This window comes from Strix uralensis, chromosome 10 (genome assembly GCF_047716275.1).
Source record: "Strix uralensis isolate ZFMK-TIS-50842 chromosome 10, bStrUra1, whole genome shotgun sequence".
Taxonomy (NCBI): domain Eukaryota; kingdom Metazoa; phylum Chordata; class Aves; order Strigiformes; family Strigidae; genus Strix; species Strix uralensis.
In genome coordinates, this window is record NC_133981.1 from 7,527,246 (window position 1) to 7,550,685 (window position 23,440).

The following is a 23,440-nucleotide window of genomic DNA, read 5'->3' on the forward strand; positions in this document are numbered from 1 at the left end:
GGAGGAATTAAAGTATTTTAATGCTTACTCTGAAGTGGCAAAATTTGTACACCTTCCTAGCTCCCTTTTTAACAGAATGATAAAGCAGTGACTGTGCCACGTGGTGGAATGTCACGCTACTAGAAGGGAACATTTTCTGCCAACACACATTGTGCCAGGTGCTGCTTTGCCACACATAGCCTTGTCTTGGCCTGGAAAAGGAGTAACTTGGACTGCCTTGGAGTAAGGCTGATGAGTAAGGCTGGGGGACACAGCTCTGCAAGGTCAGCTGTAGATTTGAGCTCATCACAAAGAAGAGCTTTGGTGCTTTTTATTTTATACTGTTAATGAAAACCTTCAGTGGGGTGATAGCCAAGAGGACACCAGTACCCAGCACTTAAGGAACAGAGTGTAAAAACCAGGCTGTCTTGCGCAGTGAGCGCAGGAGGCTGCAGTTTTCAGTCTCGCAACCATCACTGGTGTGTCTTTATGCTGCTCTGGGCAGTCCTTCACATTCAGCACACAGAGGAGCTCATGGCTGCGAAGAGGAAGGATGTTCACCGGCAATATGTGGAGCAATAGAACACAATATAATTGTCCTCCTTTTAATTAAAAGGATAAACCATGTCCAGAAAGTACAAAACTCATGAGGAGACCAGAGAAGTCTGGAACCACGAATGAGAAGTAACTTGGTAGTAACTGTGATAAAAACAAGCAAGCGAACAAAAAAAATGAAGTGCCAACCTATATGTTTGAAATTTGCAATCATTTTAGACAACACAAGAGATTATTCAAAAGGACAGTTCCTGTGGCAGTTGACGCCAAATTTATTTGGCTGCGTTCAGAAAACGCCTAGTAGACAATACAGGCGCATTCAGATTGCATTGAGGAATGAATTTAAAAGACGACTTTCGTGCCCTCTGCAGTGACAGTGACATTGACTATAAAATAGTACTATTTAGACTTATCAGAACCATGTGAGGGTGTTTTGATGAGTGACATTCATAACTGTCAGCAAAGCTTCCCATAATGGCAGTGCAGCTCAGAAACGAAGACTTGATTTGCCATCTGCTTTGGCACTGACTAAAGTATTGCTATGCTTTTGTTTGTGTTTGGAGAGAGGCTCATTTACATTCTGACACCAAAAAAATGAACATATAGAGGTAAATGGGATCTTCTATGTCACCACGGTCAAGACCCTGCTATCAGAGGTAATGGCATCACATAATTCCCTTTTAAAAAATGTACAACCCCTTGTCCTGCAGACCCAAGCACCTGTCAAGGTGTGACCCTGCTGTGACATTTGTGCCTGCAACTTCAACGTGTCTGCAGAGGCTGAACCTCCACATATTCGACAGCGCAGGTTTCTGGGGGCTTAGACAAGCGCAAGCCTACGTGGTGTAGGATACCCAAGCTCTTAGCCCATCAGTCAAGCAGAGAGGATATTTATGCAAGGGAAAAATTATATGTCCCCTCCCTCCAAAACAGCATACATTTGGATGATATTTAAAAATAATCTTTCTTTTTTAAATATTTATTTGTTTATATGTTACTGCTTTCTGAAACATACTCTACGTCTCTTCAACTTTAGTATTACTGATTAATTTGGACTGAAAATGCTTCACTTTCTTTTCTCTTTTTAAACCATCTTATTCAGACACACTACCTTTGCATTGCATTTGGCTGTCATAAGTTTCTATACTTTTTAAAAGCATGTTTTCCCCTATTCCAACACTACAAAGTCATTAAAGAGTTGTAGGTCATATTTTAGTCAGAAATTCAAGATGCAATTTTGCTGGACAGCCTAAGAAACCTGTTACAGTGCAAAACAGAGAGGGAAAGCCTCAGAGGAGCAACACCATATCTCTTGCAGCAGGGACTGGGCAATTCATGGACAGTCTAGCACAGACACTGAGGTTTGTACCCTCCAAATATAACAGTCCCTCCCAGTGTTCAAAAAAATGCATTTACATTTTGGTTTCTCTGAATTCATAGATAACTCAGTGAGAGATATTTGGCCATAACTGTCCACAGCTGTCCCAGTCAGCTATCTTTTGTAAACTGAACACTGCAAAGGACCCTCTCTTCAGAGACTGCATGTCCAGCACTGCAGAAACTGCTTCTCTGCAAAGGCTTGTTAAAATCATACCAGAAGCTGGCATTTAGCTGAATTAGTGTTTCCCAGCCAATGCTGTGGGACAGGCTAGAGGCAGTCCCAGCAGGCCAGCATAGAGTTTAAAGCCTTTTGATGAACACAGCTCTGTTTTATGTCTTTCCCCTTAAGGCATACATGTCCAGCAGATTTTAGGAGGGATAAGCATGATATATATCTATTGCTACAAAGGTAGCTAAGAGGTATCTTATGATGGAAAGGATGGGGATGTCCTCAATGCACTCACAGGTCAGGGTCCTGCACTATGCCCCTAGGAGCCAAAGTCTGAATTCAAACTAACCATCTGATAGTCCTTAATGGTGCAAACACCTCAGCTGGTACTGCCCATCACACCATGATCATCTCTGAATGGTCCATTTTCCACTACCAGCTCCCCAGCCCATGAATTTGTAATTTTTCGTACCAGACTAAATGCATGGGAAAAGAAACACAGAGAAACACGGGCTTCCCTTAGGCTCTCCAGAGTTTTTAGACTTCTGTCTGCTCAGTGCAAAGGTGTCCCAACAAAATGTGTCGCATGAAGAAGTTCCCACCTTCTACGCTTTTCTGATCAAATCCATCGGCTTCTGAGGAGGGGAAGATACCCATTCACTGAAGATGTCAGCTTTAATGTCTAACTCTGACTAAGCTCAGACACCTTGGATTCCTTATGTATCCTGGATTCCCTTTGATGTGCAAAGCAAGGTCATTCAGCGCCTGCTGCTAGTGACAGATGAACTGGTACAACTGAAATGAAATAGGGACAAGCACTTCCCTTGTACTACAGGGCTTGGCATTCCCTTCCTGGATAGATGAGATTTTTAAGTAGTTTTTAATCAGTATGTAATCAGCCTCGGCCATTAGTTATGCCATCTGATCAGAAAACATAAATCCAGAGAGAGATCCTTAGGACGCCTAGGAGGATCCATGCATTATTAAGTGAAAAAACCACAGACTCTACCTATCACCCATTAATACTATGTACAATAAGTGCTTGTTGAGCAAACTTGCCAAGCCTAATTATTCTCCCAGCAGACTATGGGGCTTGTTTGGCACTTCTACAAGTCTAATGGAAACCACAGCAGGCCTGCTCCTGCAGAGGCAGTGTGGGGAAGAAAATCTCTCTGACGTGCTTCAGACTTCCGAGATAGTCCCTACCTCGTGTGCACATGCATGCATGCACGTCCCAGCCTTGCTGCAACAGATCGGAGGGAAAATCCACAAGCTAAAGCCTTGCACAGAGGGGCTGCATTCCCCAGCGATGTCAGGATTGATGTGTTAAAAGACTGTGAGTAACTCAAATCTGGTGGAAAGAGAGATCCTCAAAGCCAGGTGCCAGTCACAATGTGAAGCGAGAAGGGAGCTCCCTTCAGCGCTGACTCCGACCCCAGACCACAGCCGGGGACTGAGGAGGCAGCAGAACTTGTTCTCCATGGCTGGGCTCTCCTTTCCACTCTTCCAGGCAGGACAACCCACATAATAAAGTTTATTCACAGCTCAAGATCTTGGACATGATGTGTGATGATTCATATTTCTTATTTCTTTGGACTTTTTTTTTTTTTGATATCTCTTAGTATTACTCCCAAAAGTCAGCTTAACCCTGAAATTGTGAGTATTTATGTGGAAAGATTTTTTGAGCACATGTGCTTCTTCATGGGATGTGTTCTCCAGAAAGTCTGTCAAAAGTTTGTTGGACAACAGCGCTTGTGGCTTGATACAAGGTAGATGAATGAGTTCTCATACCTCATCCAAGAAGTTAATAAAGACTGTGCTGATTAACTAAGACCAGAAGTAAAATGTCTCTGCAGCTCAAAGGGTGGGCTACAGCCACACGGGGCTTCTCCTGCATGGAGTGCAAACATGTCATCTGTATTATGATATTTAAACAGAGGTCTACAAGGAGGAACCATCACCTCTCTGAAGATGAGCCTCCATTTGGAGACCTCAGTCAATGGATTCGTTTACAAAATCCCAAATATCCAGAAGGCTGGTGTCCTTCTCACTAAACCCAATGTTTTGGAAAACTATCTAACTGTTTGGGTTTATCTTTTTCTTTTTGATAGCAAACTATTGCCAAACTATTTTTTTTAAAAAAAAAAAAAACAAAAAACAAAACACCAAACCAAAAATGTGAGTGCAGTGGCTAGAAATATATTGAATTAATTTACCCACTTGGTATTTGTCCTCTGACTTACCTGTTACAGATCTCCTTCAAAATACAGTATTGTATAATACATTCCAGTATGAAACATGAGGGACAATAATATCATGATTTCAGCTTTCAGTCAAAGATAGTAATTATACACTATATAAATAGAAGTGCTATGAAGCAGATTTGTAATTACAGTGTAACTAATCTGTAGCTAGTGTACTTGTATTCTGAAGTGCATCTGAAGTTAGCAATTAGGGCCAGTACATGATGAAACACTAGCAATATACTTACCTTCACACTGTGTATTATTTTTCACTCGTATCTATCATGAACCTAGATATTTTCCAGGGATTAATGATAGGCTGTGAAAAGTTGATAGCCTGAAGTTCAGCAGAGAGCCATTAAACTGGCCTGGTCATTAATCCCTAGAAAATACCCTGCACCAAGGTTGTTATAAGGTGAATATGGAAAATAACTTTCCACTGATGTTGACTTTTGCCTTGGCAGTTATGTCTTTGACTGTGTATAGAAACAACACCCCAAATGCAGGTGACTCCCTCTCCCTTGTATTTGGATGTACTTGGTGTTAAGATGATGAATCCTCCCTAAGCTCATCTTTGTACATCACTGAGGGCTGCCAGTAGAAGACCCTGAATAGAGAGCTTGTATTCCAGCAAGTCTGTCTTAGCCACAGTTGTTTGGCAGTGTTTGGAGGCTAATTTTAGATTGAACCTCCATTTTCTAAAATGTGTAATTCCAGCTTCTCTGAGCTGAGAAACAACACTGGCAGCTGAGTAAAAATATCCATTACCTGGGGAATATGTAAAAACACTGTTTCATCAGTCATCCTGCTCACACAACTCCCTCTCAGAACTGAGGGTGGTAATGAAAGTAATTTAACATACTTCTATAATTAATTTACTACATTCGTCCTGCTGATGGCAATCTTCTTACCTAGAAAAGTTCATGAAATTGATCTTAATGCATAAAAATAGAGATGGAAAGGTGTTAAAGGCAGCTGAATGTGGTTTACTTCTAAGCATGTAAGCAGTTAAGCACTGTTTGGAGAAATGTTTTGGGGCTGATTTAGCAGGAGCCATTACCTGTGAGAAATGACGGCGAGCACACAAGCTGAGCAGGGCTTTCCCCTCGACACATGCAGTTTGCGAGCACTGATGAGAACAGCAGGCCTTTGCTCCTGGAGGTGCTTCTGTTTTGCATAATGTGAACAGAAATGTGAGTGTAGGTTCAAAGAGGCTTTGGAGAAGGGGACAAAGCTGCCGGACTGCTAGAGGTAGCACCAGGGACACAAACTGCTCCAGCTCATGGCTGTTACTCCAGTGCCATTTTAAGCCATGAGCCCAGGCCCCCGGCATCCAGTTGGAAGGACAACTCTGGCCAATGTTCAGAACATCCAGATGTGCAGATGTGTCCTGGGCACTCTGTGCACTGCTCACACACTTACCTGTGCACACATTGCATGCAGAGTACAGATGCCATATGCACATGACAGAGTCCTATGCATATGTGTGCAGGCTGTTTCTAGGGCTTCCTAGTGGCTTAAAAGCATCCTGGGGTTGCTCAGACATCACTGGGTCCTTGTCTACCAGCCATTATCATTTCACCAGCTGTGGCTTTTCTGTACATCCATAAGCCCCACACTCAGTGCCTCTAATGCTCCTAGAGCAGCAGAGCACCACTTGGGACCATTGGGCTGACAGAAACCCATACACTTATCTACAGACCATGATCTGCACTTCCCATAGGCCTACTTTAAAATGCAGTCATGACGTTATGACATTAATATGAACTGGAAAAACCTAGAAAAGCAGAAGCCCATAGCAAAAAATACTTCACTGCTCTTGTAGCAGCTATGTAAGTATGCATATAAATAAGTAAGAAGGCTTTTAAGTGCATCTTCCATCACTATGACCTCCAAATGAGGGAGCACAGTAGCCTTACATGGATGGGAGTCAGAGGAGGAAGAGCCACCATTCCCTTTGGTGCCCCCTTCAAGGTGGAACACAGCCTGTCCTGCCTGCACTGCAAGGGGGAAGGAAACCCTGCACAGGAAATATCAGTCCCTCTATGGAAGACCCCCAAACAGCATAGAAGCAGGGCAATTCTTTCATCCCCTACACCTTCCTGTGCAGCAGAGCTCACCAAATGGGCACTTGGCCTCTGTAGCCAGGACTGCTTGTTGCAAGCGTAGCCGAACGAGGCGGCATTTTTCTACAGGCTGCTTCCTCCAACTGCAAAGCTGCTGACTGGTTTCTCCTTAACGCCAGAAAGAGCAGGATGTGTCAGGCCCGTGCTGCCAGAGAGAGAGAGGCATGAATCAGCCTAAGGATCCATACAGACAGCAGCGGGTTGCTGCAGGACTTTTATTGCCCGTTGGCTGTCACGCAGCTCCTCATCACAAGGCAACAAATGCTTTTAGTGCTGCCTGCCAGAGCCGTGAGAGGGACAGCCAGCCACAAAATGTAAAAATGGCTCTGAAGCCATTCAGGGTTGGCTTTGAAGTGCTGGGGCATGAGCCCTGAGTACCTGCTTTTCAGTGTCCCCACAGCAGGAGTCTGGGAAAATGTCCGCCCTATTAAAACCCTAACTGGTCTCCAAGGAACTACAGTTAAGGTGCCCAAACTGGGGAGCTTCCTCTGCACAGGTTTCTGCTCCCAGTTTATACTGGCATGAGCATATTAGCCATGCCCTCCTGAAGAGCCTCCAGAGGCTCCTGCCCAGCCCTGACCAACTCATGGCATGAACTACTATGTTGTGTAAGACCTGGACACCTTCTTCCCTTTAACATCAAAGTGACTTTAAGACCAAAAATGCCCTGTAGTAAATACTTTCATTATAGACTCTAAGGAAATTTCAGGACACTGGCATCACATGGAAAGACTGGGACCTGCCCTGGCTCAAGGATGGATGGGACTTACCATCCCTCTCTTAGGAGCAAGGTCTCTTTCTTCCCATAAACACTTGTCACATAGTGAAGCTGCAGGGGACAGCCCTACTTTTGCCAAAAATGAAAGATTTCATCAAGAGGCAGAAAAAAAAAGAGATTCCCTGGGCTGAAAGCACAATCTGAGGTGTATAGCTCTATCTCCAGCCAAAATATGGGCATTGACTATGGCAGCACAGCGCAAGCCACTATCCCTGGCCAAGCTCCACTACTGAGCGAGAGCTGCCCTAAGCCATGCTAATTACCGAGATTTTCAAACGTGAGGAATATCAGAGGGATTGTACTCACCTAAGAAAGAGGATCTTAGTGGTGCAGTTGGTGGGAGGAGAATGAGACCAGTGTTGGACACTAAAACCACAAAAACAAACCTGCCCTTTCTGTAAATTCCCATATCGCTCAGCTTGGCTCCTTCCCACTACATTACAGTTATGTGCTGATTAGGTGTTTCTGTCTTTCCCTGAAGTTGTTGTGGCTTTGGTGATAATATTATTAGCTGTTGTTGTGAGAAGCCCAGCTGGGGAATAGATCACGGGGTGTTAGCTGCTGTATGGGCAGAATGAAAACCGCTCAGAATGAGAAGGATGTGATAGGCAAAGCACCCTTGAATGAACTGTGCTAGATCAATTTGAAGTATTCTTAATCATATCTTCTTTAATTAAGGAAAGGTAATATTTTATCTGGAAAAAAAATACCCAGTTTCAATGGACAGTGATGGATGAAATAATTTTCTGAAGTTTGTAGGCTTTTGTCTCTAGACTTATGCAATGTTCATCAGCAAATGTTATTAAGCAATGACTGCTAATGGAACATACAGAAATATACAGCCCTGCTGTGTGTTTTATCAGCTAATAAAAGAAAGCCCATAGATTAAGGATGCGTGAGCGTATAACAATCACATAAGTGATGCTCTGAATGTGTGGTTTCTGCTTCAGTGACTTGTCAGCATTATGTAGAACACAAATACATACAGTGACTGAAAAAACAATAGTATTGTCACTATTAGTCTTGCAGCTTGAGAACAAATTAGTGGGTTTAGGTGGTACAGCACAATCCAGGGGGACATGACTTGCCTGACAAACCCAATATTATATAGCTCTTCAAAGTACATAGTGCTCATCATTTTTGCCTGTTTTGAAATGTGTTTTGGATTTCTTCTTTCCTCTTGGTTCCTATGAGTGGTGGCTAAAAGACGTCTGATTTTCCCAATTGCCCTTTCAGAGACTCTGAGAAACCACAATACGTGAACAAGGCACTAATCAACTCGTGCACATTTGAGCAAGAACTGCTTTGCTGGCTGGATGACGGCATGAGTGTGTGCTTTGCTTAGTGAGGAGTTGCATTTTCCTATTGGAGAGGAACCATCCTTTTTTCTTCCAAAGAAATAATGTCTTTTTTTTTCTTTTTATTAATAGCACTGCAAATATTATGCATGAAAGGCCATCACTTTTTTTTTGTTAGAACAAGGAAGAAAACTATTTCAAACAAATGAAAAATACTTTGCATCTGGTTTTACCTCTCCTTTTCCCACCTTTTCTCCCTTCATCAATCATAGGAGGAACAAGATTGGATACCACTGAGAAAGTAAAAACAAACCAAGTATTCCACAGAGAATAAACCAGAAACAATTGCTTTGAAAAAGAATCTAAAAAATTCTAGAAATATCTAAAATGAACGTTTTCCTTTTTTATCTAAACAGTTCTCGACAAGAAACCCAGTACGGGAGAAAGAGCTCTGCTCCACGAGACCCATGGTAGCGCTGCTACAAAAACGGCTTCTTAGCGAGAGAAAATACATTCTAGCGTGCTATTTAAAGGTGAAAAAAAAAAATCTGGGCAAATTTTCCCTGCTCTGACTTGCAGTGCTGGGAGTGAGACCCCCGCAAGATACCCCTCACCTCCAAAAAGCAGAAGGTGTGGGAGCATTTAAGCAGCAGCCGCCGGCAGCTGCTGTGCCCGCAGCCGCTAGAGATCAGCCTTGCCCTGCTCTTGGGCGCCGCACTAAAAACCCTTTGGTTGCCTTTGGCTTGCTCAGTCCCCGCCCGACCTTTGGCTTTTTACATCCGACTTTTTTTTTTTTTTCCCTTTGGAATGTACATGCCCTTTCCAATGCGTTTTCAGCTTCCCCTGTGCTTTTCCCCATCACTTTCAACTTCGGTGTCATTAATTAGCCGACAGCATGACAGATACATTTTCTCGCAGAGAAATTCTGTGCATTTCTCTGCAGCAGAAATGCACAACGCCCTCTCTTTCCCCTTGCTGTTTGCTTTGTTTTAGCTGGTTTTTTTCTACTATACTCTGTTATAAACTTTTAGAGCTCTGTTCCCCAGCTCTCCTCCCCCCTTGACTCCTATCTGCTGTCAGATGACTGTGTTAGTGCTATGACTGACATTTTCCTTTCTTAGATACATGCAAATCTGGGAGGGGAGATAAAAACAGACAAAGGAAAAGGATATTTTGCTTTTCTACAAGGGTACTCCCATCCCTACCCTCTGCCTGCTCTGAGACTGGAGGCAGCAGGCAGCATGACAAGCCCAGCACTACCCTATATGCTCAGGCAGGGCTGGTGGACATTCAGCCTCCATCCAGCCCTGCACCCACACCAATCCACTTACACGCTGGGGATACTGGGGGCAGCAATATCGCACTGTTCAATAACCAGTGTGCAGTGGTCCTCCATAAGGAGCAGCTCAGCAGGTGCTTTCCCTGGAGCAGAGCTCTTCCAGCTCCCGCTTAGTGCCACGCTCACTCCTAATGCTGCAATTAAGCTCATAGTTTTCCTGTTTCAGATATTTCAGAACTTCTCTGATCATCTCTCATTTTGCACCTTGAAAATAAATTGAACACGATGTGCTGACATAACCAGGCATGACAAATTGTCACATGGATATCGGAAGCACATGGAATACAAAAGGATGCAAAATGCCAGGAACTGGGCTTCAACTTCATTTATGTTATAGGACCTCAGTCATAACTTTGTCTCAGGCACCCTCAGGATTTATCCCAGCGCTTTACCAGATAGCTGGGATCATCTTCCTAATGAAGAGCACCGGAGCTAATGAGCATGCCTGTGTGTGCACATATTTATGTTCATATGTGAATCTCACACGATATGTCTATGTTTTGGGTGCGTGCCTCCCTATTAGAGTAAAATAGTTAACCTACAGTAAATATTTTTAGTTAACTACAGTCTCTTCTGGAACAAGGTATAGCAGTTCTCATTCCGCCACAGTGCAAAAACCTACCTATCGGTTGGCTTAAACTGACAAGGCTGCTCTGCTGATTCTCCAGCTAAAATGAACAAACTGAAAATGAAAGCTAAAATGAATGATGTGACTTTGTGGTGCGCTGAGGACGGGTGTGGGCTCAGCCTCCTCCTCCTCTGAGCTGGCCAGATGTGGCAGCCCCCGAGGAACGTGCCCGCCTGAGGTTACTGGTGCTCTGGAAACACACCTGAATGGATAAATTTGAAAGCCACTCTCTTCAGGTGCTGGGAACTTTCCTCCTCCAGCTCATCTCTGAGAAACAAATTCAAAAAGCACAGGAAGATGGGACAAAATTAGTTTATGAATTATGCAGAATTTTAATGCTCACAGTTTTCTAGAGCTGGCAGTTAGTGTATATGGAATCAAATGTCTCTTTTCACATTAGAAGGACAGTTATCAGCCAACCAGAAATTCAGATTCTGACACCTGTATCTACCTCAATCTTGAAAGCCTAAAGTGCTAATATCCACACGTTAGACTTGTGATGAGCAGGAACGCTCTTTGAAAAGCCAAAAGTGACAGCATGTGTCTGCTGGGTGATGGAAACCAGACAAAAAGAGGAGCCAGCCATTCTGGAGGATCCACATGCCACTAACCCAAAGTGATCCCTGCAAACTGGATGGAAGCTTGAGAGTCAGAGACAGACCGGGAAGAGAGAAATCTGAGAGAAAAGGGACTAGTGCAAGAAATGTCAGTCCAAAATAACCTTCATGGCTACCCAGACTAAGAGCTTTTTTCTGCTTTCACACATGGTATGTAGGCACATGTTATTCTTATGCATTCATTGTCACCAAACCCCTTATGTCTGCAGGGGACAAGAATGGGCCCAGCATTATGATATCCATTCCTGTATGGACACAGTACAGAGGGTTTTAAAACAAACATGGCAATATCTGAGAACCTAATCTCTTTCAAATAGAGAAAATAACCAGGAAACACTGGAGCGAGTCCCAAAAGAGATGTCACTGCATTTAATGTGTATTTATGCAGCTATTTAGAGGCAAACGAGAAGCAGTGATTACGTATAGAATAAAATGGAACAACAAATTGAGATTGTTTTAGCTTCCGCTCTATCTGATTAGCCAGGAAGAACAACAGACTGATACGCTCTGAACAAACAAAAATACGCTAAGCCTAAATGCTCTGGTCCTTGGGGGATTAATTTTTATTTACTGCATGAAACAAAGAGGGAGAACAAAAGAGATTTTTTTTGAATCAGCTGGGAGGCTTGTCAGCCCAGGCTGAGCTGGTCCTTCTGCGCACCTGAAGTTCATGGGACTTCTCGGTGCCACTTCTCTGCTCTTCAGTGGAGTAGTCGTCCTCAGTTTATTGTAGCACCAGAAATGGCAGCTTTGCAAGCCAGCCCTGGCAATTGGTGGGAATAGTGGCATGGGAAAGGGCTGCAGCACAAGGTATTCCTCTCCTAAACACATTTAACAGCAGAATATTAAGTTAAATAGCTGAACCCGATGCGTCAGGGTCCCCTGGCTCAGATGTCTGCTCAGTGCTGTGAGATGCGAGCCAGATGCTGAGAGAATGAAAACCCATTACCTGGCTATAGCCAGACAGAATGGAAAGTGGTGATTTACGGGGAGAGCCAGCGATCTTTCCAAACCCTGAGAACAGCTATCAGGAACGGTGAATCCCTGAGACGGCTGGCATGATCAGGACACAAGGTGTAACTGGGGAGACTTCCAGGAGGCAGGTTTTAAGAAGGAAGCAAACTGTAATTGGGCACGAGCTCCTTGCTAGATCTATAACAGGACATCTCAGAAAGACCAGCGTTACTAACCCGTAGCTTTGCTCTTGTACACCCTTGACAGGTGCACAAAAAGGATGTGCTTGGGTTGAACAGGAGCTGCTGGATGAGCTCTTTGGAGTTGCATGATTTCATTCATCTACCTTTAGCACATACCATGGGACCACAAATTGCTAATGAACATCATTGCTCAGTGCACCACGTGATGTTATGTATTACCAAAGCTTAGGTACTACATTGCAAGGGCAACATGTCTCAGATCAGCAACAGAGAGCCTGGAATAACTAGTTCAGTGGTAAAGGTGAATGTTTAGTAGCTTTTTCATGCAGCAAATAATATTCTACACCAACAGAGTCCTCATGACCTAAGAAATAAGTAACACTACTGAAGCAGGCAATAAGACTGCACAGAACAAGCATTTTGTGTACATGCAGCCATCGAGCAAAACTTTCATACAACTGGGAAGGTCAAGCTAAATCTTGTTTACCCTCTGTTCTCTCGTAGGACCATGCTGGTGTGGGCACCCGTCAGGGTGAAATGCAATACAGCAGCAAGACATTCAATTAATTCATCACTGCCGGCCATCGGAGCCCTGCTCCCTCTGTGCTCTGTGGGGAGATGGTGGTGCTGTGCATGAGATAGGAAGCCTGAATATACCACAAAAGCTGCAAAACAACTGAAATATGGCTTTAATAAATGATAGATTTTGTTCTCTCTAATCAAAATACAGGACACTAAGTACTTCACTCCATTAACCTATCCATGTCGTCTCAAATGTTTTAATAATATTCTTTCAGTTTCTCAGTTATGTTTTATGAGGAATGAAAAAGTGAGGCTTCCCCACAAAACATGTTGTGCTATAAAAACCATTACAGATGTACTTAAGAAACAGTCAAATAGACACACTGACGCAGAATAGGAAGAACTGTTCCTACTTAGAGTCAATGGTATGATTTTCAACTTGCAAAAAGATCCTGTTAAATATAAAGAAAGGTCAGCAGCATAATTCTTTGTTCCTTTCCTCAAAAAGGGACTATTCATCAGAAAAAAAGTCTATGGTTTCTGCAAACACACTTTAGCAAATTTCTAAATGAAGAATGGCAATAGTTTTACAAAGCCTGGCATGGAAAAGGTCATTCGTGGAAAGGAGAGCCAGTAATGCAAAACCTGAGTGAAACAGAAGCGACTTAATAGAATATGTCAGAAAGGACTGTTCAGCTGTGATAATAACGAGGCTTCTGCATTTTATTATTTTTTAGCCTATTTTCCCAAGCAAGTGAGGTTCACACGATCATACTCCATGTACCTCTATGTGTCTATGTCTGTTCTCCCCAAATAATTTTTGAATCCATGCGGCTATCTGCACCAAATTTGAAGGGGAACAGCAGTTTCAAAGGCAACTGAGATCCTCTGGCTGTCATGAAAACAGGTGCTGCTATCCTCACTGGTGGGAAGGCTGCAGCCAGACCTCATCCTCACTCAGCCGCAGAAGAGTCCACAAAGGGAAAGATGTTATCAGCAACACAAACCCAGGAAAATGTTCACCTGGAGTCTTCCCCTTTCCTGGCTACCAGAAAATCAAATGACAGAGTACAAAACTGTAAGAAGTCAGCTTTTATTAGTCCCACTGCTGAAGGAACTACTCATTTAAAATTCAACTTTTCTGAGCCAGTTTTGTAAGGAGAAATCTTTTTACTTCTGACTTTTACACACAGATCTCAAGGCCATTGCAATAATCTGTTAGGCTGCTCACTGCTGAAAGCCAGACAGGCAGAGGACACAGCAGGAGAGGTACAGGCTGTGAAACTTTTTCCTGTAACTCGTGGAGCCCAAGGAGGTCTTTCACCCCTTGAGCTCAGAGGGGAGACCAGCCCTAGGGAGAGCTGCAGTCCCTCCTCTACCATGAATTTAGGAACCCAGGGTGCCCCATGTGACTGTCCCCATGATGCCTTCAGAAGAACTACCTCTATCCAAAAGGTCCCTGAAAGATTTTGAGCTAGAATCTTAATCTCCGTAATGGGGCAAACCTTTGGTGGAGCCAAGGGAAATCCTATGATTTACTAAGCCGGGATCAGCATAATGAGTCTCTTCTAGGCTCAAGGACCCAGGCAACTCTCTCTTGGCAGCACAAGGTCTTGGCCTTCATTGGGCATGTGTTAGTCTTTAGACAGGTATGGGAACCTGATTTTGTATGGAGGAAGGATGCTCTAACTTGTGGCTTTGGATAGGTCTGTTCAGTTCTCCCTTAAACATGTCACTTAGTGCCCAAGCTTCTTAGCAGATGAACATTTGTATCTCACTTTTATCTGCACTGACTTTATTGAAGCTACTCTGCCATTACAGTCAAGCCCTGTGATCACTCAGCTTTCCACCACTTAATGCAATTCAATATGCAGGGCAAGTTCAAAGCACAGCTGGGGATGCACGTCTCCTTCTCAGCGGGCGTGACTGTGAGAGTTTACAGAGGAGAGGTCTTGGCCTCTCTCACCCTCCCTCTGACTATCCCTTCTTCATTTCACACTTCACAAGTGCATAAAGTGCCCTTCTCAGTTGATAGCTGAGGGTCTTCACTGTGTGACCCTACATTTCCCTGTGCCAACAGGCTTTGGGGTGCATGAGAGTTGAATGCTAACATTCAAGTAAAGCAAAGCCTCTCCCTAAAGAGCCTCTCTCTCCATTCCCCAGGTCCCAATCTGACATGTAGGGGTAAACTCATGAAAGACTGAGATATTTAAAGACAATACCACAAAGCAGAGACAAAATAGGTAGGCCAAAGACCTCAAGCAATTCCAGCCATACAACAGTATAAATCCCAGAGCCAGGTATGGGAAAGCAAGCCTGGCCTGTCCGGAGAGTCCCTACTTCCAGACCCTTTCTACAGGGTGTTGCATTACCCCATACAAAAGTTCCCATCCAAGTCAGTGCTAGGTTAGGTTTCGTGGATGTTAGGATTCATTTTATGCTGTGAAGTACAGATATCCCTGACATGGTTCTCTTTGTCCCAGCCTCAGTTATACCTCACATTGCCCTCCCAAATTTTGGAATAATGAAGGCAACCATCCTATTAAAGCATCACAGTACTTCTGTGCTATCCTCTGCCAGTCAGAGGAGAGTGCTGGGAATGTTATCTGCATGGGTAAGGACAAGGCTGATTGAATTGAGAAGCAGCATTTGTAATCCTGATTTGAGGAAATGTCTGTGTTTACCAGGGCATTATACCCTCCATTTGTCTGTCATCTCTTCCCTTCTTCAGCTGACCAGTGAGGTTTTACATCAGCCAAATTTGTCAGGCTTCATTTTGTGTATTTACTTTTTCTTTGTCATCCTTGCAAACAAATGCATATACCACACACTGACTAGTTTATCTATATAGCGCATACAGACTATCATCTCTTATGAATGCACCAAAAAGGTCAGAGTATTCAGCTTGCATTGCAAATCAGCACCAGTTATATACTCTGACAGCACCAGATGTCAGCTCCAAAATGAACTGCATCTGTTCAGCAGTACACGAGGAGCAATGCATGTGAGGATGAGACTAGACTCTCGAATGGCCCCTCAGAGCCAGGGCTGTGGACTTGCATTGCAAATGCAGCAACGAGTCCATCTGCAAAGACAGGTTTGGACTTCTCTCCTAGGACTTGTTGCTCAGCTTAAGCTGAGTTGAGTATGAGAACTGTGGGTAAAATACAGCAGTCAGACAACGTAACTGACCTTGGGGCTGGCCTGTGTGGCAATTCCCTTTTCTGGCTCTGAGCAACTCAGGTCTGCTCTTACTTTTCCATCAGCTGTTTCCTACTCCAAATCCTGCTCCCCACCAGCTAGGTGGTGTTACAAGACACTCCACATTACATCTAGAGCAGCCCCTTGCTCTGCCTGTTGGCTGGAGCAGATGACTTCTTTGCTGGGCTTTTGTGACAAGGGGGGCTCATTCATCCAAGCTTTCCAACCTATTGCACAGGTGCCTCATGCCACATCAGTGGGTGGTCAAGTTGAGCTGAAGTTCAAAGACACTGTGCATCAGCCTTTCCAGCTCAGTTGCTTGTCCCCATCATCCTGTTCCTCCAGAAGGAAGATGGTTGTTTCTTACCAGGCTACTTGAAACACATGGGAAGGACCAGTCCTAACTCATCCATTGCTGATAAACAATCCAAAGAATCTAGGTCTGTGGCATAATTTGGGAGTCAGTCAGTTGAAGGGGCACTTGCGCTACACTGTTACCCGTGTGTGAGAGTTTGGGCTGGTTTTTGCAGTGTGAAGAACCTTGTTTACACCTCGTTTTGTGGCTGTTTCAATCTAGATCTGACCTGGCTGTGGCTACGTTGGTGGGAGCAGGGCCAGGGTTTTAGCTGGAGCCATGAAGCTCTGTGTTTTGCCAAGCAGCAATTCCAATTAAAACTTTTCTAGTATATTTGCAAGCCAAATAATTAGCACCCTTGAGATATCCATGGCCCTCTATAGATTCCCAACTTCTACATTTACAGTAAATTTCTAGAAAACAGGTAACTGCTACATTTAACAAGCATTTCAGAATAAATGCAGTGGCACAAAAAAGGAAACACATTACCTGCTTTAATGTTATTTGTTCATAAGTATTAAAAAACTTCATGCATTTTAATAGCTGTGACACACTTCCTGCCACCCTTTAGAAGAGGTACGATGTTACAGACTCAAAGTGGTTTCCTTCATCTTGCCAAGCCCTCAGGTAGCATCTTCCTCCCCGAGGGCCAGTTTTTACCAATGCCGGGGAAGAGCTGGTTTGGTAGCAACAGCCGGGGCAGGGCTACCTGCCCTGCCCTAGAGTATCTCTCCTGGAAGGGCTCCTCAAAGTCAGACCTTTTGAATTAATCGTGCCCCTTGTGAGGCTTGGCAAAATACGTGCTCACTGAACATGATGAGGATTATTTGGCTTATTTTGTCTGTTTGATTTTTTTAAGGTAAGGGCAAAGCAGGTTTTCCTTTCCTCCCTTGCACATTGCACCTGACATGATAAATCTTAGAACAGTAATGAGAACAAGTTAATATGGGACTATATTTTCTCTTCTCATAATGAGCTTTGTCATGGAAATGGATTGATTTTATGTCACTTTCTTTTCTCTTTATAATTTTTATGGGTGGAACGAGGTAGCAAAATTTTATCTCTCATAAATTCAACATAAATTTGCCTTAGCCTGCGTAACTCTGTGTTTATTTTGGCTACCTATTTCACTGCTCCCCTGTTTACAGCCTGGGAAACAGAGGAAATGGCCAATCAATCAAAATCTGGAATACTGAAAAGGTCACAGCCATCCACATGATATCACTGTCCCCTGCAGCATTAGGCATTTCCCAGCTGCTGCATCACTCCAGATGTGCCTCATTCTGTTTTCCCTGTAGTTTCCTCAGGCCCTGGAGAAACTGGGGGGAAGGCAGATCTTACCTAAAAGAAACCCAAGTACAAAGGATGGGAGTGAGAGGTTTCTGCCTCCCCTCCAACCAGAGCAGATGTCCCGTCTGGCACATGGCAAGCAGCGTGTCGTGCTGCGATGAGCCACCGCGCTCACGTATGGCAAAGCTCCTGTCACGCTGCTGTTATCCTGTCACTGATATTGTCAGCCCCTCAGAGGGAAAAATGTATTAACTATTTACCAGCTTCTTCCAACCGCTCTTCCCTGCAGCCCCAAAGCTTGGATCGATTCTGAATCATTTCCCCTTGAATGCTGCATGGCTTTGTCCATCCTCTCCAAATTTCTTGCGTACCACTTTTTATTAATCCTCTTTCCCTCCAATTCAACAGCTGCCACTGTGACAGAGAAGCAATTTTCTCCCAGGTACACATGAATAAACAAGGGGCTGAACTTTAGGTATCCCTCCTTGTAGGGCTAAACTAGACAGCCGTATATTCATCAGTGCTCATCTTCCATTGCACAGACTAATTGAAACTTAAAAATCCTCACTCAAAAATGGAGGCATGGAAATAAAAAGGGATTTTCACTTTGTACAGCTGACTATATACAAAATCAGTTTTAATGACAACAAGTAGGACAGTTATCTTCTGCTGCCCACAACAGCAGGGCAGAACGTAGGGATGGCTGGTGTGTACCATGGTAGCCTCTGTGCATACTAAGGAGTTGAACAAGACCCTACCAGGTAAGGATTTGGCCCCTAGAAGTCAAAGTGGATCAATAATTTGGACTCATGAACTGGCACAGAGTCAGAGGCTAGCTCAACTCTCTGAAAAATGTAACCCTTTGCAGTAAAACCTCATATTCCCATAATAAGAGACAAAAAAATTGCTTAATAGGTTTTTGGATGATAACTCTTTTGAATGGGAAGACTGTATAGGAGAAAAATTAAACAGGGGAATTGCAATTTTGCATTTTATGTGATAAAAACAATGGGGGGATAAAGGGAACATGTGGCCGCTATTTTACAAATTGAGTTGTGGAAGCCAAGCTCCAGCTTTGCTCCCATTAAGGATTAACATCTGGAGATAAGAGTTTAAAATCCAATATTGCCTTGAAAATGATGCACAGACACAGCTTCAAGTCGCTGTCTTGGCTACATATTCACAGCTCACCAATTTTATACCCCTTGTTTCCCCCTAAATTATTCATCCTGAGCATCCTTTGTGTTTTCTTTACATCATGTCACAGCTGGAAAAGGATGAAGATATCCTGCATGGTAGCTCCTTTTATCCCTGCTTTCACCCTGCAGGTGTGGCACATTTCCTACCTCCTTTGCTTCCCTGTGACACCACTGCTGTCAGGTTTGGGGGTCCCTCTGCCTTCTTAAACAGAAGAGTTTCATACCTGTCACGTTAAGGTGGAAATAAGAAGTGGGCAGGTTCCTACGCAAATAGTCACAGAAGGCAATGAATGCGCTGTGGCTCGTGATCAACCCAGGAAATCAAGCACGCTCTTACTTCAGCTCCTCTCCAACCTGCATCACTCTTCAGATAAAAATTACACTCCACTCTAAAAGAAAACAACATCCCACTTGAACTCTGTCAAAGGCTCCTCCACTTGTGTGCAACACCCTCATTAACCGCTCCCTGCTAAACTGCCAGGCAGTTGTTTCTGCCGTCTTGCAGTTACATCCAAGAAGTGCTTCCAAGCATCCATCAGAAATTCTGGATATACCCCTGAGCTCCCATGTACCCTGTCAGGATACACAGTTACTGTAGGCACTACACAACTGCTTTGCTAAACAGCCTCATCAAACACCGCAGAAAGGGAGGGAAAGCTGAGGCACAGACCCAGGGACATGCCAGGGGAATGCAGTTGGGAAATAAGAATCTCCCTCCTTCAGCATAACTCTCCTCTATCAGCATCTCAAAACCATCACCCTAATAAATGAGAGAAGAGACCCACTCACTGTTGAGAAGGATTACTTTTTGTCTTTACCTTTCAAGAGAAACTTAAGGAACTGTGGAAAAAAAAATAAAATTACTGCAGCAAATACTGTTTTAAACCACTGGAAAATTTTAAACTTCATTATATAAGACCTAGACAAGGAGAAAAACTATTTCAGCTATTGAACAATGCCAGCATACAGACAAATGGGTATCATATGGCTTTCTGAAGGCATGAAGCTAGGCATTTAGAAGTCAGCTTCCACTGAGAGAGAGAGCAAGAAAGGAGTATATTTAGGACCTGCGACACTAATATTAGCAGGTTTGCGTCCCTTTTCCTTCCACAGTGTAACTGAATAAACAACCATTGTTATAGGGAATAAGAAAATCTGTAATGTATAACTAATGCATAAGAAGGAGATCTGACTGTGTGTTACATATTCACAGAGGAGAAGGTAAATAAAGAACTCAAGGTACTTACTTAAAAACCAAAAATCCTTATTATTTTACAGCAAACTAAGTGTGTCAGTTCACCTTAAAAGTGGTGGGAATAAATGTAATTGTAAATAAGGATTACTAGAAATAATGTAAATAAGACAAAAAAAGCCAACCCAGCAAGCAGTGGTGGTTTTATGCTGAAATCATAGCTCCTCTTGCTACCATGGATTCTGAAGTTTGGCAAAGTAAAACTTAAAGAGAAGCAAAAACCTTCTAAATCCACCCAAACACAAGGCTGAGGGGTCAGTGCAAGCGCAAAGCCGGGGGGGGCCCTTCTTTACCAAAATTTGTTTCTACTCCTGGATGAATCCTCACAGCCACTTAAAAAGAGCAGGACAGGAAGGCATGTGCTAAAACTGAACTCCTGGTTCCAGGACTGTGACAATTTGTTCTGCTGCATGGTGTTTAGCACTGAGCATATCAATCAGCTAATTGACAGCTAATTGGCTTGTCAGCTCAAAATATTCCTTTCTGCCATAAGTAGTAGGGGTGGGGAAAAAGCCACCTGGGAGTCAGTATATGTTTTTCTGTATGCAAAGCTTTTGGATAAATAGTATTTTCTTGGCAGCTAATACAGAATTGTCCACAGAGCTGTTCGGCACAGCTCCATTGCTTAATACAGGGGCTCTAACATATTGTTCACATATGAATGGAGTTACGAAAGCATGCTGTGATTTATAGGCATCTTTCAATTTATATCTCTGATTTAGCTAGGCTGGGATTTGATTCTTTAGGGAGTTTTTCACTGGCATTTGCAAAGCACCAGACTACAGCAAGTTGTGAAGGACTTAGAAGCTCAAGAACAATTGGTACTGTACATCCCTAACAGAGCCAGAGCTCTCTGAACGAGGACAGTAAGAAATGTTTACCCTGCAAATGCTCTTTCAAATCCTTCTTCAAAAAGCCTGGTTCTTCTGCATTATTGCTTTGTCATCTTGGCTTTACAGCATGCCTGTAAGGAATAGCTCAGGGGAAAAAACTTAGAGCAAATATGTCTTTCGTTTCCTAAATAGGGAAAAATATCTGTTGCCCTGGTTAAATACATCTGGAAAAGGTAAAGTGATTTGAACATTGTCCTCTTTCAATCACCACCTCCTTGACTTTGTTTGCCATCTGTTGCCCAGCCTTTGCTGCAGGGCAGAGCAGTCCATTGGCATATAAGAGACCCAAGAGAAGGGCCTTGTTTTGCAGGTGCTGAGTAACGTCGACCCATCACCTCTCCTCCTCCTCCCTCAGCTTGCCCACTTGGAACTGGAGGACAATACTGATCTCCTTGGAAAAGCCCTTTAGGACTGATGGCTGATATTAATTTCAAAGCAGCAAAACAAACAGCTGATGGCTTATGAACCAGGCGGGATGAGGGTAAGCTGCTCCCAGGGCACAGCAGTGCGCAGTGGTGAATGACAGGGTTTATTGCACCTTCTTGCAGAGCCCTGTGGGACACCTTGCAGCTCTGTTTTCTGAGCTGACTTGCCTCAAGCTCCTCAGTTGTCAGCAGTCCTCAGGGTCCACAAACTGCAGAAGGCAGCAGGCATGCTGTCACATCCATGTACCTGTATAGTCATGTTTGCTCCTTTGTTCTCTTCTCCTCTCACTGATTTGTGCTGTTCACCCAGGTCTCACCTCTCTGCCCAGCCAGTAAATGCTTCATGCTAGGGCCATCCAGAGGAATGGGCGCACACACAGAGAGCTGATACCATAATAAATGCAGTATTAACATGAAAAGAAAAAGGAAAGGACTTTGACAGGGACCATGGAGTGTTAACTTGACAGAAACAGTCAATAATGAGATAGTATAATTTTAGTTCTCTTTGCTGACTATATGGCATGAAGATTCCTCCTAGCTTCATGTCATCAGAGCTGAAAATTTAAAACTTACATCATTTAACACTGCCTTGAACATGGGTGACATTTATTTGCCTTCCCTTTTGCTTTCATTAACGCCAGTTTTGCTGTTAGATTTGTTTGTTAATCCTACAAATGAAATTAAACTAAGGCTGTTATACATAAAGGGTTTGCATGGATCAGATCTAATAATGTCATGTTGTGTTATTTTATACAAAATGATTAGCTAGTAATTGGTTTAATGGAGGAAAAAAATAAACAAAGCTTCCATGAAATGGGTGTTTCATGTGCCATGCGTGGCTGAAGTTATGCAAACTGTGCAAAGAGTATCAGCTACTTCATGCTGGACACAGTCTTGTTCCCATTTGAATCAGCAGAGATATGCCAGTGTTGGGAGCAGGCTCAGATGCAGTATGTCATGGACCGGACAATAGGCAGTTGATGTAATTCACTGTGGTTTACTGATGCTGGCACTGCTGAGCTGACAGGAGCATATTCCAGTAACGAGCACATCTCCCTCTATAAGGTGTTCTGAGTGTGCAGGAATATTCCACATTTTGTTTTTCTGTTTGTGTGTGTACCAGTGGTCTCTCCAGACTTGCTTTCCTTTGCCACAACAGCAGCTGTGATAAATGACTGTAAACCTTTGAGACCTACAATTTTGGTTCACCCCCATGACCATCTCCGCACAGCTCTGTGGTCTGCAGTGGCTCAGGTCTCCCCTGGCTGCTGTGTCCATCCACCCGCATCACCCTGCAGCTTCAAGTCTATCACAAATCCACTGAACACAAGTTCAGATGCTGCACAATGCCAGAATGACAGCATAGGGGCAGTTGAGGCTTTCTGAAGAATCTTACACGTATAAAATCTTTTACATACCGCATAAAAATTTTAAGCATCATTTTGGTTCTGTGTCTGTTTAGAAATTCTACTCCATTCTGTTAATATCAAGGGAACTACGTTAATTTGCCCCAGAAGAGGATTTGTCTCTTGTTTTGATCAGTGGCATGACCAGGATATTTGTGTATTTTCTCTTCTAATGTCAGAGTGACTTGATGACATGCACAGGCTATTATTCAATAATGATGCCTAAATGGAGCTATCAGAAGGGTTATTATCAAGGTTATTAAAAAGCAATTCTTTCTGCCTTTAGTTTTAACCATGAATTGCAGAGCTAACCATCATCTAGGTGAGGATGGGGGTATTAATCAAGAGGCTTCCTATGGTCTACCTAGATATCCTGAGCCTGGATAATGATTGATTTACTCTACTTTCAGATTAGCACACAATCAACCAGGGGTGTTGAACATCTGACCAGCAGAGTTAATTCATAATGCTTGGCAACCATTTTGTAATTTTCTCACATCTGTTCTTTCTGGCTGAGACACTAGATTTCTTTTAAGAGCCCAGAAAATGGCACATAGAGAAATGTTTGTGGTGCAGTATTCCCTGCTATCAAATGGTAACGGTCTTACTAAAACCCCTTTCACTTCAA

General features: G+C 43.4%; 1 protein-coding gene across 1 annotated transcript in view; it reads left to right on the forward strand.

Annotated features, from left to right (window-relative positions):
• The window catches only part of LOC141947738 (monocarboxylate transporter 2-like), a 59,595-nt gene extending 46,580 nt beyond the window's left edge, over positions 1-13,015 (forward strand). The window contains exon 7 of the mRNA XM_074879173.1: positions 12,774-13,015. Within this exon, the coding sequence (XP_074735274.1) occupies positions 12,774-12,836 (63 nt within the window). The 3' untranslated portion in view covers positions 12,837-13,015. The remainder of the gene's footprint in view (positions 1-12,773) is intronic.
• Positions 13,016-23,440: the final 10,425 nt, after the last annotated feature.